General features: G+C 42.5%; 1 protein-coding gene across 1 annotated transcript; it reads right to left on the bottom strand.

Annotated features, from left to right (window-relative positions):
• Positions 1-1,448: 1,448 nt before the first annotated feature.
• Positions 1,449-11,969, bottom strand: cfap70 (cilia and flagella associated protein 70). The gene is made up of 26 exons (XM_053434442.1): positions 11,901-11,969; positions 11,293-11,479; positions 10,611-10,706; positions 10,417-10,484; positions 9,682-9,873; positions 9,254-9,436; positions 9,051-9,145; positions 8,656-8,743; positions 8,295-8,432; positions 8,001-8,162; positions 7,682-7,765; positions 7,411-7,502; positions 7,106-7,166; positions 6,790-6,972; positions 6,566-6,697; positions 6,121-6,249; positions 5,703-5,836; positions 4,674-4,789; positions 3,946-4,146; positions 3,593-3,732; positions 3,292-3,444; positions 2,971-3,135; positions 2,683-2,772; positions 2,327-2,428; positions 1,989-2,036; positions 1,449-1,683 (listed from the first exon to the last, which is right to left on the bottom strand). The coding sequence occupies exons 1-26, from the start codon at positions 11,967-11,969 to the stop codon at positions 1,597-1,599; spliced, it is 3,195 nt and encodes a 1,064-aa protein (XP_053290417.1). The 3' UTR covers positions 1,449-1,596.
• Positions 11,970-13,255: the final 1,286 nt, after the last annotated feature.

Here is a 13,255-nt window from a genome sequence, read left to right as displayed (position 1 = left end):
TAAAAAAGAATAATGTCCACACAATGATAGTATGGCACAAAATAAAACGATAAAAAACAAAATTTCTTGCACATGTTGATGTATTTAAGATAAGGTAAGATAAGATGTACATTAATTTATCCTCCGTAGAGGAAATTCACCAATGACACAGCAGCACAAGAAAGTGTTCTGGATACATCCTCCTTCAAAGCCGGAGAACGGTTCCAGATTCACACATGCAACAGTCAAGGAACCATAGTTTAGGCCTGTGCATGCACCACCAGTTTGCTTCTCGTATTTTTCCAGGTATGCACATGTCAGACTATATATATCACATTTTATTCTCTTCTATAAAATGTTCGTGGATATAGATTTTTTAATCAATATAAACATTTATTAAGTTTACACAGCCATATCCCTACATAATAAACATTAATCAGCTGTATGCCTGCACACATGCAAATCAAATTATACAGACACTATTATCTATATCTATATTTGTGTAGACATAGATATAAATATTGTTTTTCTTTACTTTATACAGATTTTGTTTTGATAATTCCATATATACACAAGGCTATTTAAAAAAAAAAGGCAACAGATAATTTGTAACCACAATATCACAACACATATCAAACTTATAAACACCACACAGAATCGAATAAACACTGCTTAGCCTAGTATATTTATTATGCCCAGTTGTGTTACCCGTCCGGGGGAAAGGGGAAAAGGGAAAGTTGCTGTGCAGTTCTCAGTTCTGAGAAATCTTCTCGCTGGTTGTGTGGTTTCTGGCTCAGCGATTCTGTTGAGCTGTGTAGCTCAGATGCTGGTGGATGATTGAAGATGTAAAGGTAGGTGTTAAGGAGAAAAGGGCTAGCAGCAGTTGGAAGGAGTTAGGTAGCTAGAAGGCTAGCTCTTGGGGCTATGAGCTTTCTAAAAAAAGACTGTGGAGCAAACTACTCCTTAGATTAGGCTACGAATAGACCTGCTGCAAGTGCAGGAAGGTATTACTAAGGAAGGAGTGAGTCTTTAAAAAGACTGTTTATAAAGCAATGAATATCTGAATTATAGAAGAAACAAGAGCAATCGCACAGACTCTGCAGGGTGTCGTCTCAGTGAGGGTGAGCGCTGACCATGCCTGCAGTTACTTTTATACTCGGAAGCGTACGTGCAACTCGCGTTCAAATGATAACACTCCTCTTTTGATTGGTGGATCAGGAACGAAACAGTATTTGATTTGTTTGTGTCAGTCCAGCCCCTAGCATTTCGCCACTGAGGGAGCTTTCACTAACCAGTGACAGGTCGTCGGCCGTTTTATTATTTTTTTTAATTATTATTATTATTTTTTTTGTCTGTGACATTGCGCCCCCCCTGGAGAGTGTCCGCGCCCCCCAATATTATCTCTCAATACAAATATAATCTCAATAATCTTGTTTGGTGAGCTGTTCACACACGATTTACAGCTGGACAGAATTCATGCCATCCCTTGGTGATTCTTCCTGATGATTGGAGGCTTGAAGTGGAAGCCGCTCCAATCCAGATCCTTGTCTTCACCCCCAGCCAGGAAGGAGGAGGTTCATCCGGGGATTCAGACACTCTAACAGGGACAGGGGACAGCTATGACCGTAACACCAGGCGACTGAGGCGGAGCTGATTCTTCAGCTCATTGAACTCTGTGAGGAGAAACTTCTTCTGCAGCTTAAACTGAAAACACGAAAAAGAGATGAAGTGAGTCTGGAGAAAATGAAAACCCAAATAATGATTACAGCAACACATTCACTCAAATGAAAACATTATGACCAAATGAATGATAAACACAGACGCTCAGACGTGTTTGTGGAACAAGAAAACAAAAGCAAGAGAATATCTGTGAAAAGGTTTTCTCTTGAAGTTAAATGTGTTTATTTACCGACGCAACAGGGAATTCATTCGCTTTGTTTTCGCTATTTTAGAAACAAATGAAATGCAACAAAGATCAACTACTTTGAAAACACCACCAGACTACTCACCTTCACTGCAAACTTATAGAACTGCTCTGCTTCCTCTTGTCTGCCGGTCTGAAAACAAAACGGTTCATCACATGTTAGATAAAATCCCTTAGGAACAGAGAACAAGTGATAAGTGCATTTAAACTGTGTCCCAGTTCAGGGGCTGCATTCCTGCAGGGACGCAGCCCACTCCCACGAGTGTCATTTGAGGGGGAGTTGAAGGTCAAACTAAACTTGCTGTGCAGGATTGTGGAAGAACAGGACTCACAGGCTGTGCTCCCATATTTGGGTAAAGAAAGACTTCATGTGGACCCAAACTGGGACGTAGCTTATGTGTTTTCAGAGTCGGCATCACTCACCCTAAGGCAAATAAGAGACAGGTAGGCCCACACCTCTGCATGCTGGTTGTTTAAATGGTTGGCCTCCGTCAAAGCCTCCTCGGCTATAGACAGATTCTCCAACTACACAAACACAAACACAACTGCGGCTCAGTTCTTTTTCAAAGTTAATAAAAGTAGTTACAACTCTTGAAGCCAAGTTAGTTCTGAGTACTTTCAAGATTAACCTGGGCTTTGTCTACCACATAATTACAACTGTGCTTCAAACATGCAACTAGGGATTTCACAAGTGTTATCACATTTTACATTTTTATATATATAAACTTAAATATTTAGTTGATATAATTTCCATCGTTGTTCTGGAAGTGGAGCTTTACCCGGTAAAAGGCGGTGCCCAGACCCAGCCACGTCAGGCAGGAGGGCGACTGTTCACAAGCCCGCTGGTAGACTTCTTTGGCTTTTTCAAACTGAAAGTTAAAAACACAAGAGATTCAGTTACTCTGAGTCTACGAGTCAATGGCTTACAAACTGTGTTTAGTAATTTAATCAAGAGCTTTAGATGCACATTCAATGAGAATCACTGTGATTTCTGTCTTGTCTCTGTAGCACCATGCTCTGTTTATGACACACATACACATTTATAACATGATGTCTCAGTATCTGACCATCTTATGCAGGAGGTAGATGGATCCCAAGCGGAGGAGAACAGGGTGAGAGTCAGACGGCTGCTGTGGTAAGTGTAGGCTCCGCTCATAGCTCTCCTGGGCATCACTGAAGGCCCCTTGCAGGAAGTGACAGTGACCATTCAGAGCCCATAGGTCTGCATCCTGCTCACAGGGGAGACAAAGCTTTACAGGTAACCACACATTTCCCCCCCAGTCCTCACCATAGAATGAAGGGTGTTGCTCAGTGCTGCAACCAGTAGACTGTGTGTGTGTGTGTGTGTGTGTGTGTGTGCGTGTGTGTGTATGTGAGAGAGAGAGTACCTGATCTCTTTGAAACAGTGCCATCTTGAGGGTGGCAGCAGCACTGCAGTAGTCAGCTTTGAGCAGCTGCAGCTGGGCCAGATGAAGGAGGTAGGAGACGCTCTGACCTCCTTCTGAACACAGGAGCTCTTGGGACAGAGCGTGCCCCGCCATCTGATGACAAACACAACCGTGTCAGCTGACAACTGGCATTTTTCATAATTTAATTTTGTTGGACCTGAACATAAACTTGAAGGGACCCTATTATCTAGATATTTGACCAGTGGCTTAACAAACCACACAATGCTGATGGTGTTTCTACCTGTAGTGCGTTGTTCTGCAGCAGGAACTTGACAGCCTCTATGTAAATGGTGGTGGGACATTCTGAATCAGAACTGCTGATGACATTTTTTGCCGAAGACTCTTTGTGCCTCTCTGAGTTCTGGTGAACATGCTCTGTATCTGGGAGAGAAAACACAATAACATTATAAACACAAAAGATAACACAGTTATTTTCAGATGGTTCTTGCCAACACAATGTATCTAAACCATGCAAAGCAGGGATTAGGATTACTCTCTCATTGCATTTTCTATTCACATTTGAGTTTTTCTGGCTTTTGGAATGAAGTGTGAGAACTCCTTCTCTCCTTCTCTCTTTCTCTGGGGTCTCCTCACCTGGGTTAACATCAGGAGACTGACACACAGGAGCGGCTGTGTCCACTTCCTCCACCTGCTTGGTTTTCAGGCCTTTGCGTTTCTTTTTCAGCTCGCCGGCTTGTGGTTGCTTCTTTGCTATGACTGCAATCAGATGCTTTTTGGCCTCCAGAAAAGCCCTCTGAGCCAGGATGGGTTCATTCTGCCACTCATGGAGGAAACCTGGACAACGGACCACGAGAACATGAAGACAGGCCATAGTGAAATCTTCCCTGAATACATCTTTCTTCTCTACTAGTGTTGTTAAGTTTTTTAAAGATTGGAATACATATTTAATACCTGCTTTAGACTAGTTTAAGAATACTCATGAGGGTTTTCTCTGGAAAAGCTTTAAAACAGGATGCTGAAACAACATTATGTTCTGGAGCCGGACAAATGAATCTGTTAGAAGCTCTTAAAGACAGATTTACGCATTAACCTTAAGCAGTGAAATGATGAAACACATAACTGCCTTATAGCAAAAGGGATCAAACTCTTAAATTAATAAAAAAAAACTACACATAGACCATATCATTCAAAAGTTCCTGTGAAGCTCGACCATTACAGGAGCGTCCATCATACTGGGTGAACGTTAACTGGGTAGAGATTCAACAGTAGACGGCTGGTAGTAATGGTGTTCATGTTGTTGCAGTTAGCAGCAGGTTCACAGGTAAAACAGCAGCGAGTAGGATATTGAACTTCCATCTCACCCAGCAGCGTCCAGCCCACCACACTGGGAGGGCTTATGTCCGTGGCCTGCTCCAGGAAGGTCCGAGCCTCCGTGTAACGTTCATACGTTGCTGCCAGCACACCACACATCATAAGGCTGTGGAAACAAGAAAAGGATCCACATTTACATTTTCAGCAGCAGATGATTTGGATGCCGGGTTAAACATAACTCCTGAGTCGCCTTCCAGTAAAGTTCGGATGGGCTGTCGCTGATCCAACAATTACCTTTTCACACAGTTTCCAATGTAGAAATGACAACGTGAATTATCATCTCTAATAAAAGATATGTGATGTGGTGCAGGGGAAGAGCCTTTAACTATTAATTATATTTTATGTTAAATAGCAACGACTGGGAGCAGAGAACCAGTGAACTGGAAGTATCTTTATAATGTCCTGTTTTATAATATATATGCCAGTACACCTAATATTATTTTAGTAACTTTGATAGATAAATAACCATGATAGATAGTATATCGGCTCTGGACAGAGGTGAGGTGAGGACCCAATTGTAGATGCAAGACGAGGACAGATTAAATGAACTGATTAATGGGCTTGGCACAGATTGGCAATCAAGAAAGCAGTGGTGTCTTAAACTCTCGAGCAGAAGGAGCAGAAATGAGACAAAGGTTTGTAGTAAAACACGAGAACGACGTCTGGGGAATAACAAAACTTGAAAACACTGAGAAACTGACGCCACACTGATGAGAAACTGCAATGATGAGAACAGGAAAAAAACAGACTACACACTCAAGCAAAGACAGGAATCTAAAAATCAAACGAGAGAATATCTTCTCTGGGAATTGTTTCAAAATAAAAACTCTCAACAAAAAGAAATCCACAAAGAAACAAGTTAAAAGTCTTTAAATGTTCAATAAGACCCAGACAGGAGCAGAATGATGACAGGGTTCTTCTCACTGCTCTTTAAGACGCAATCATGCAGCCGTGCAAAACAGCAACCACTGGATTAAAGTTTGACACTATGGTTTTAGATGAACCGGGCCGTGTCTAACCTGGGCTGATGTGTTGGCTGGATGGATACCGCATCATGGAAACACTCTTTAGCCTTCATGTGGTCTCCAGTCAGCATGCAGAGACCCCCCCACTCAAATCGGTGGGAGGGCTCATTGGGGTTCCTCACCACGAGCTGTGGGAGAAAAAAGACAAAATTCAGCAGGCACTCGGTTCATTCACCAAACTATCTGCACTAATCACAGCTGCAGCAGGACATGGCCACACACACACACAGACACACACACGCACAAACACACTGATACAAGCAAACAGAAGCCCTGCAGTTGGTATATTTGTGTACAATACTGAGTAATTAGCTTCCATCACTGCTCTGTTTAGCTTATATCTTGCTTTTCAACTCTATTTATTTTTGAATTAGGAGTGGATGCATTAGGACGGACGGGCATGTTGTCCTACCTCGTGGCAGTAATGAGCCGCCTCCTCATAATCCCCAGTCACTTGAGCTTCCTTTGCAAAATGTCTGAGTTGAGAAGAACTCAACTGGAATTCATCGTTGGAATCGTCATCAACCTCTTCTGAATAAATCTGGAGAGGAGAAAAGGAAAACGAGTGTATATATATATATCTGTATGCAATATGTGCGTATTTGTGGTGTAAGTATTACTCACCAGATCTATTAATACAGTCATATTATGGCGTTTTCTTTTATTTATGAGGACAAAGAACAAGTTCATTTTAAGGTGACGACGAGTGTTAAGGTCGGGGTTAGTTCCAGGCTAAGAATGGCTTTAGGCTAGTTCTCAGTATGGTTACGATTAGAAAAAGTCAGGAAATCATTATAGGTCAATGTAATGTCCTGAAGACATAACTGAGTGTGTGTGTGTGTGTGTGTGTGTGTTACCTTGTTGAGGGCGATGTGCATCTCATCCTGCAGATAGACGTAGAGCTTACTAACGAAAGCCTGTAGATCCTGAGGGTCAGTGACGGGATCTGTCCTCCGCATCTTGTCACGTACAAGCCTAACCACTGCATGCTACACACAGACACACACACACACACACGTATATTGAAGACTGTCAGGGTTCCTGCTAGTTTCACCTGTGTGCTTTGTGCAGTTGTTCAGACCTTCATCTGCTCCTTGAAGGCGAAGTATCTCCCAGAGACATTGAGCGCTCCCATCAGCTGAACTGCCACTTGCTCCGGGCGGCTGTCTTCTGACGGCTTGCATGTTCCTCCAAATAATTCCCGATACTGGTCTGAAACTTGGGTCACCACGCTGCCCACCTGCCTGTGGAAGTCCCCCACAGCCTGTAGGAGCACACACCAGCACAGAGAGTTTAAAGAATGTAAAGAAAGGTAGCATCTCTCCCCTGAGGTGTGTGGATTATCTTTTGTGCACAAGTGTTTTTGGCACGTTTGTGTTACTGTGTTTGTGTTTTACCTCTGCTGCTCTGCGAGGACCATCTAGAGGGGCAGGTCTGGGTGGGATCAATGCCTTCACCCTGCAGGAGGAAACAGAGACACATTCTCACCCACTAGTGTTTCACAGTCGGTAAGAAACCCAAAGGGCCATGAGGAAATGTATGAACGTGTCACTATTAGAACTAAGCATTCATGTTAGTGAACAGTTTATTTTCAGAAAGCTAAAGTTTGATTTGCTCAGGTACACACTCCACAAACATCGTAATCAACAGAGCAGGGTCAAGCTCAGTGACCACAGGATGCTGGATTTATGCAACACGTTACCTTCTGGACAGTTCCTCTGGAGAGGTTACGGGCACCAGTGGTTTCTCCAAGGAGATCTCAATGATGAGGTAGGTTCTGGATTCAGAATACGTCTGTCATTAAGAGGAGTGAGGTGTCAATACAATTCAGACTTTCAGAAGTATGACATAACAGTAAGCAGGTAAAGTGAATATATGTTAATAGTATTTTTTCACAAGCGATGATTCAATCTGTAATGAACCGTGATTAAAAACACAGTTTTCAGTTTTGCTGCTGTTTAGTGGAAACGTACATTTTGGTCTGTGTTGCCGTTCGGCTCCGTCTCAGTCGGGCTGTCGTTCTCGGCTGGAGCCGTCTTGACCGGATTGGCAGGTTGCTGACAAACAAAGACAACTTTTACTTTAAACTAACAGATTTCCAGAAGTTGAAAAAATGTTTTTCATTAATGAATCCAGAAGAAATTGTTGGTGAAAGGTTAAAAAGAAAATCAACCACAAGGTTTTGCTCGGGTTGGAAATTTACAGTTTATATCTTATATGATTTTTAGGAATTCTGTTCATTAAACGGTCTTTTACCAGGTAACATGTTTTCCTAGTGAGGACCTTTCTCACCTTTTTGGGTGGATCCTTTGACTCCTTGACTCCCTTCTGTCCTCCATCAGTATTCTTCCCAGCCTTTCCCTTGTTCGAGCTTGCAGCGGAGCTGGTATGAGCTTTCATCTGTTTGGATGCAGCTTTCTCCAGTTCCTTCAACACACTGACTTTCCTCTTGGCCTTTGAGCCCAAGACAGAAGACAAACTCTCTTTAGGTGAGTCTCAATAACAGAAACACGATGGAAGCAGTGTTTGGGTTATTTAGTATATTCAGTAGAGTGCAGTATACATCCTTGTGTGAATTTGTAAGACCTTGTTCAGCAGCTCGGCCTCGGAGAAGGCACGGACACTGTACGCTCCTCGGATGCGGCTGATACCGGGATACAGCAGCCGCCCCATATCCACAAATGCCACACAGTGGGAAAGGATCTCTGAGTTCTCCTCAGCCGGCTACACAAGGCAAGAAAAAAAACACACAAGGACATATTACACAAAATGTTGCATTAACTCCATTGAAGTTGAATGCGATTTTGTGGAGTGTTGTCGTCCATTACTCTGTTCTGGTTCAAGCTAGAGAGCTAACGACACAGAGCCAATACACAATGGAGAAGAAACTATTGAATAATATATTTAATATTTCCAAACCTATCCTTCCATAACAAAGCTCTCTCACCTGCTTGCCCACTGCTTTTGCTTGAGGAGCCACCGACCTCATGATCTCCACTGGCCACAGTCTGCTCTCAGTGATCCTCTGTCGTAGCCTGAAGTTAGAGTCACAAACATTGATAAACACCTTCTCAGGTCTTTCTCCTGAGCCATTATTTTACCACTTTTTCTTTTACAGGGATTTGACTTCAGTTTTTTTAAATTGTAAAACCAAGTTGTCAAATACAATCTACTAGAATCCTATAATGTTCGGGCATAGTCTTGAGATCAAATGTCCTTTCCAGAATAATCTATTTGTAGACATGGCCATCAGGCAGCATGGTGGACAGATAGGAGGAGGAGGAGGAGGGGGAGGAGGAGGAGGAGGAGGAGGAGGAGAGATGAGTTGTGTGTTTCACTGACCTGGCAGCTCCTTTTGCATTCAGGAGGCAGCACATCTCTGTGTCCCAGCTCACCCTGCTCATCGTGGTCTCTGCCACGTTACGAAACTCCAGGTCCTGATGGAACATTCAAACCTTGACAGTTAATCGACAGTAACGTGGCAAACAGCTCAAATCAATCAATGAGACGTTGAAGCAGCAGACGGAGGCCGGATCCACAGTTACCTCTAATCCTTTCAGCTCGCCGTCCTCCTGCTCGATGGGCTCTTCTTGGAGATAAACTCCAGGCATGAACTGGTTTCCTTGGACCAGTAAGGCCTGATTGGGCCTCTTCTTCTGTCTGCCGCTCACCTCCCTCTGCCCCCCTGGCTTCAGCTGCCCATCACAAAACACCAGTGCCTTATCTTTCTGGAAGTTAGAAGAAGAGTATACCGACATCGGTTAAATCATTAATCCTGGAAACATTCATGTTTGAAGTGGGGACATCTTGTTGTTTTTTTTCCTGTTACATTTTTATTCATGACCGTTGTACAGCAACACTAACTTAGATCAAAAAGGGGTAGAATCTCAGAGCTACACTTCCCTAACACTTTACAAAATGTTCAGTAAAACAGCTCAAAGAAGCCAGATCACAAACACAGTGCAGCATTCACCTTAGCCATCACTGGGACCTCCAGGGCGGCAGTGAATGTGTAGGGAGTTGGGGCGGCATTGGACAGCAGCGTCCAGGACTCAGGGATGGCGTAGGCTGTCTCGAGGGTGACCTTCAGCAGGTTGGAGGTCGACAGTTCAACCTCAGACAGAAGTGGAGCCGACACACTGACACTCACGTCCAGGGTCGACTGCTAAGAGGGGTCAAGTGAAGACGATGTTTGATTTGATTTGTCATTAAAGATTCTTAACTGTTCCGGAGTTTTTCTACCCACGGTTACACAACAAACACTTTTTTTTTTCTAAACCATTGTGTTTTTCGTGGATCCTTGTCCTGCACACCTGGCTGCATTTTTCTTTTCCTGCTCTGGACTCAGTTCCTCCTTTATTTGGCGCCTGTGATAGAGCACAAGCATTTCGGAATAATATGAAAGGGCTGCAGATAACAAGTGACACTCCATGTAAACCTTTATAAATCCTCATACATCATTTTATTTCCAACATTGCTGTATTGTTTTGTATTGCCTTAGTCCTGAAATGTTTTAATACTGTTTAACGATGTGAAACCCTTTGTGCCTATGTTTTGAATTGTGCTGTACAAAAAACGACTAATATATAATAATACAGAAGATGTGACCTCTCCCCTGGGCCTGGCAATAACTGAGTGATATTATTGAATGAGTGATACATTATGATTATTAAATATTATTAATTATTGAATATATAATCAGTCCAACCTTGGACTCCTTGGTCGGGGGGCCGGTCACTGAATGCAGTGGGACCGTGGCTGAAAAGCTGCACTCACCTGAAGAAGAAGAAGAAGAAAGTCATGTACTCACAGGATTCTTCTGTCATGGCCTCTGCACCAGTTTGTGTTATCATAAAATACAAACATGTTGCGAACACAATTTCTAACATGAACAACTTGTACCCTGCAGCAGCGGCATCAGGTCGACCACAGCTTGGCCCAGCACCACCATCTTTGCCTCGACCTTCTTCTCCTCGGGCTGGAACTCACTCACTGTCACTGACAACCAAAATAAGACACAGTTTAATCCAGTGGAAATTGAAGACAGTACAGAGCATCAGGACTCCAGGCCTTCTTCTGTTTCATTCCACACTCAGCAAATGCTTTTACAAGGATCAGGGACAATTGTTTAAGTTTAAGCTGCAATTGACTTGTCCACCAAACCTAAGTTTGTGACTCATGGCGACTGGACCTGGTGTGTCCAGACAGAATATCTGCAGACCAGTACATTAGTTAGTCTCAGAAAAAATTTACAATAAGGCTAAATAAAGGGACTTTCTTTTAATTGGCTTGTTTGGTCAGGTAGGTCAGTTAAATATTAATAAATGAACTCCGTGCACATGAACTCGTTGTGTAGTTAAATTTGTTTGAGATTTGGTTTCAAGTCTCTTGTAAGCAAATATATACAAACTAATATAATGACAGGTTGTAGGTCAGTAATATAAAACTGAATGTGTGAAATCTGGCGTATCAGTTTGAAATAAACAGCCCAAGCTTAGTGTGGTTATCAAGGAGACACTGTGGAGCAATTTGCAGGGGAATAACCAGAACAACAGAATGAAACAACTACACAAACTCAACTAACGTATGATCGGGCGGTTGACCATGTCACTGAGACCCTGGGCGTCATCCCGACAGAGATAGGTGCAGGTGAGGTTGTAGTCAACACGCTGCTCCTCAGGGTGGTACTGCTTGTTTTCTGACTGTCCCACCAGAACGTTGTCCACCTCAACCCGCAGGAAGCTCTGGAAGCTGTCGGCCTTTTTCCCTTGCTGAAAAACAAGCGGAAAGAAACAGAATAGATGACATGAGGCGTGGACAGTCGTTTTCAATGTGTCCCTGAATCGAGTCATTCAAGCTACATCTTGCAAATTTTGGAACATCCATCCAAAACATTCTGATGAACTTTTTGATCTGTGTCCTCGTTCAAAAATAAAAAAATGAAGGTAACGAGGATCTAGTTTCCATAAATGCTCTGGAGGGGATCAATTATTCTCAGATCATTATAAACTATAAGAGCAGATTTGGTGTCTTTCCCTTAAATCACCCTTAACATCATGTGATCTCTGAATGTGATAGAAAATCAAAGTGAATATATACACATCCCAAACCTCATAATTTAAATTGGGTGGAGTTAGTAGTTAGCATATGAAGCTAACTTTTCACTTATCCTACAGTTAGACTCAGACTCACCAGGTTGTTTCCACAGGTTGTGGTGATTTTAATAAAGAACGCTACTGATGCTTCTTTGGGGGTCTCCATCGTGAACACTGATGACAGAATAAAGTTCAGCAGTTAGCTGTTAGCTGTTAGCTGTTAGCTGTTAGCAGTTAGCAGTTAGCAATTAGCCTCTTCCTTCAGATAAGCAGATTCACATCTCCATGGCGAAAGTACACAAATGTTGGTGCGTTCAAGTACAATCTGAAATATCCTGACTGACAGACCAGCAGGGTTAGTTAGTTAGTTAGTTAGATAGATAGATAGATAGATAGATAGATAGATAGATAGATAGATAGATAGATAGATGGATAGATGGATATATGGATAGGTAGATAAACAGATAGATAAATGATATATGGATAGATACAGTGGATATAAAAAGTCTACACACCCCTGTTCAATTTCAAGGTTTTTGTGATGTGAACAAATGAGACAAAGATAAATCCTGTCCAAACCTTTTCCACCTTTAATGTGACCCATAACGTGAACAATTTAGTTGAAAACAAACTGAAATCTTCTAGGAGGAAAAATTAAAAATAAAAAACTTACAATAACCTGGTTGCAGAAGTGTGCACACCCTTAACCTAATACTTTGTTGAAGCACCTTTTGATTGTATTACAGCACATTTGCCCACTCTTATTTGCAAAAGGGCTCCAAATCTGTCGGATTGCGAAGGCATGATTCCAAAACATTAACCTTCTTCTGGTGAAGCCATGTTTTTGTTGATTTGGATGTATGCTTTGGGTCTTTGTCGTGCTGATAGGTGAAATTCCTCTTCAACTTTCGAACGGAAGCCTGAAGGTTTTGTGCCAAAACTGACTGGTATTTTTTAACTGTTCATAATTCCCTCCACCTTGATTAAGGCCCCGGTTCCAGCTGAAGTAAAACATCCCCAAAGCATGATGCTGCCATCACCATGCATCACTGTGGGTATGGTGTGCTTTGGGTGAATGTGCAGTGTTGTTTTTGCGCCAAACATACCTTTTGGAATTATGGCCAAAAAGTTCAACCTTGGTTTCATCAGACCATTACACATTTTCCCACATGCTTTTTGGAGACTTCATGTATGATTTTAAAAGTTTAGCCGGGCTTGGGTGTTTTTCTTGGTAAGAAAAGGCTTCTGTCTTGCCACCCTACCCCATAGCCCAAACATACGAAGAATACGGAAGATTGTTGTCACAAGTAGTACACAGCCAGTCCTTGCCAGAAATTCCTGCAGCTCCTTTAATTTTGCTGTCGGCCTCTTGAAAGTCTCCCTGACCAGTTTTCTTCTTGTCCTTTCATCAATTTTGGAGGGATGTCCAGTTCTTGGTAATTTCACTGTTGT

The sequence above is a fragment of the Pleuronectes platessa genome, chromosome 1, assembly GCF_947347685.1.
Source record: "Pleuronectes platessa chromosome 1, fPlePla1.1, whole genome shotgun sequence".
Taxonomy (NCBI): Eukaryota; Metazoa; Chordata; class Actinopteri; order Pleuronectiformes; family Pleuronectidae; genus Pleuronectes; species Pleuronectes platessa.
Note: the sequence above shows the minus strand (reverse complement) of the source record. Positions and strands in the feature narration are given on the sequence as shown.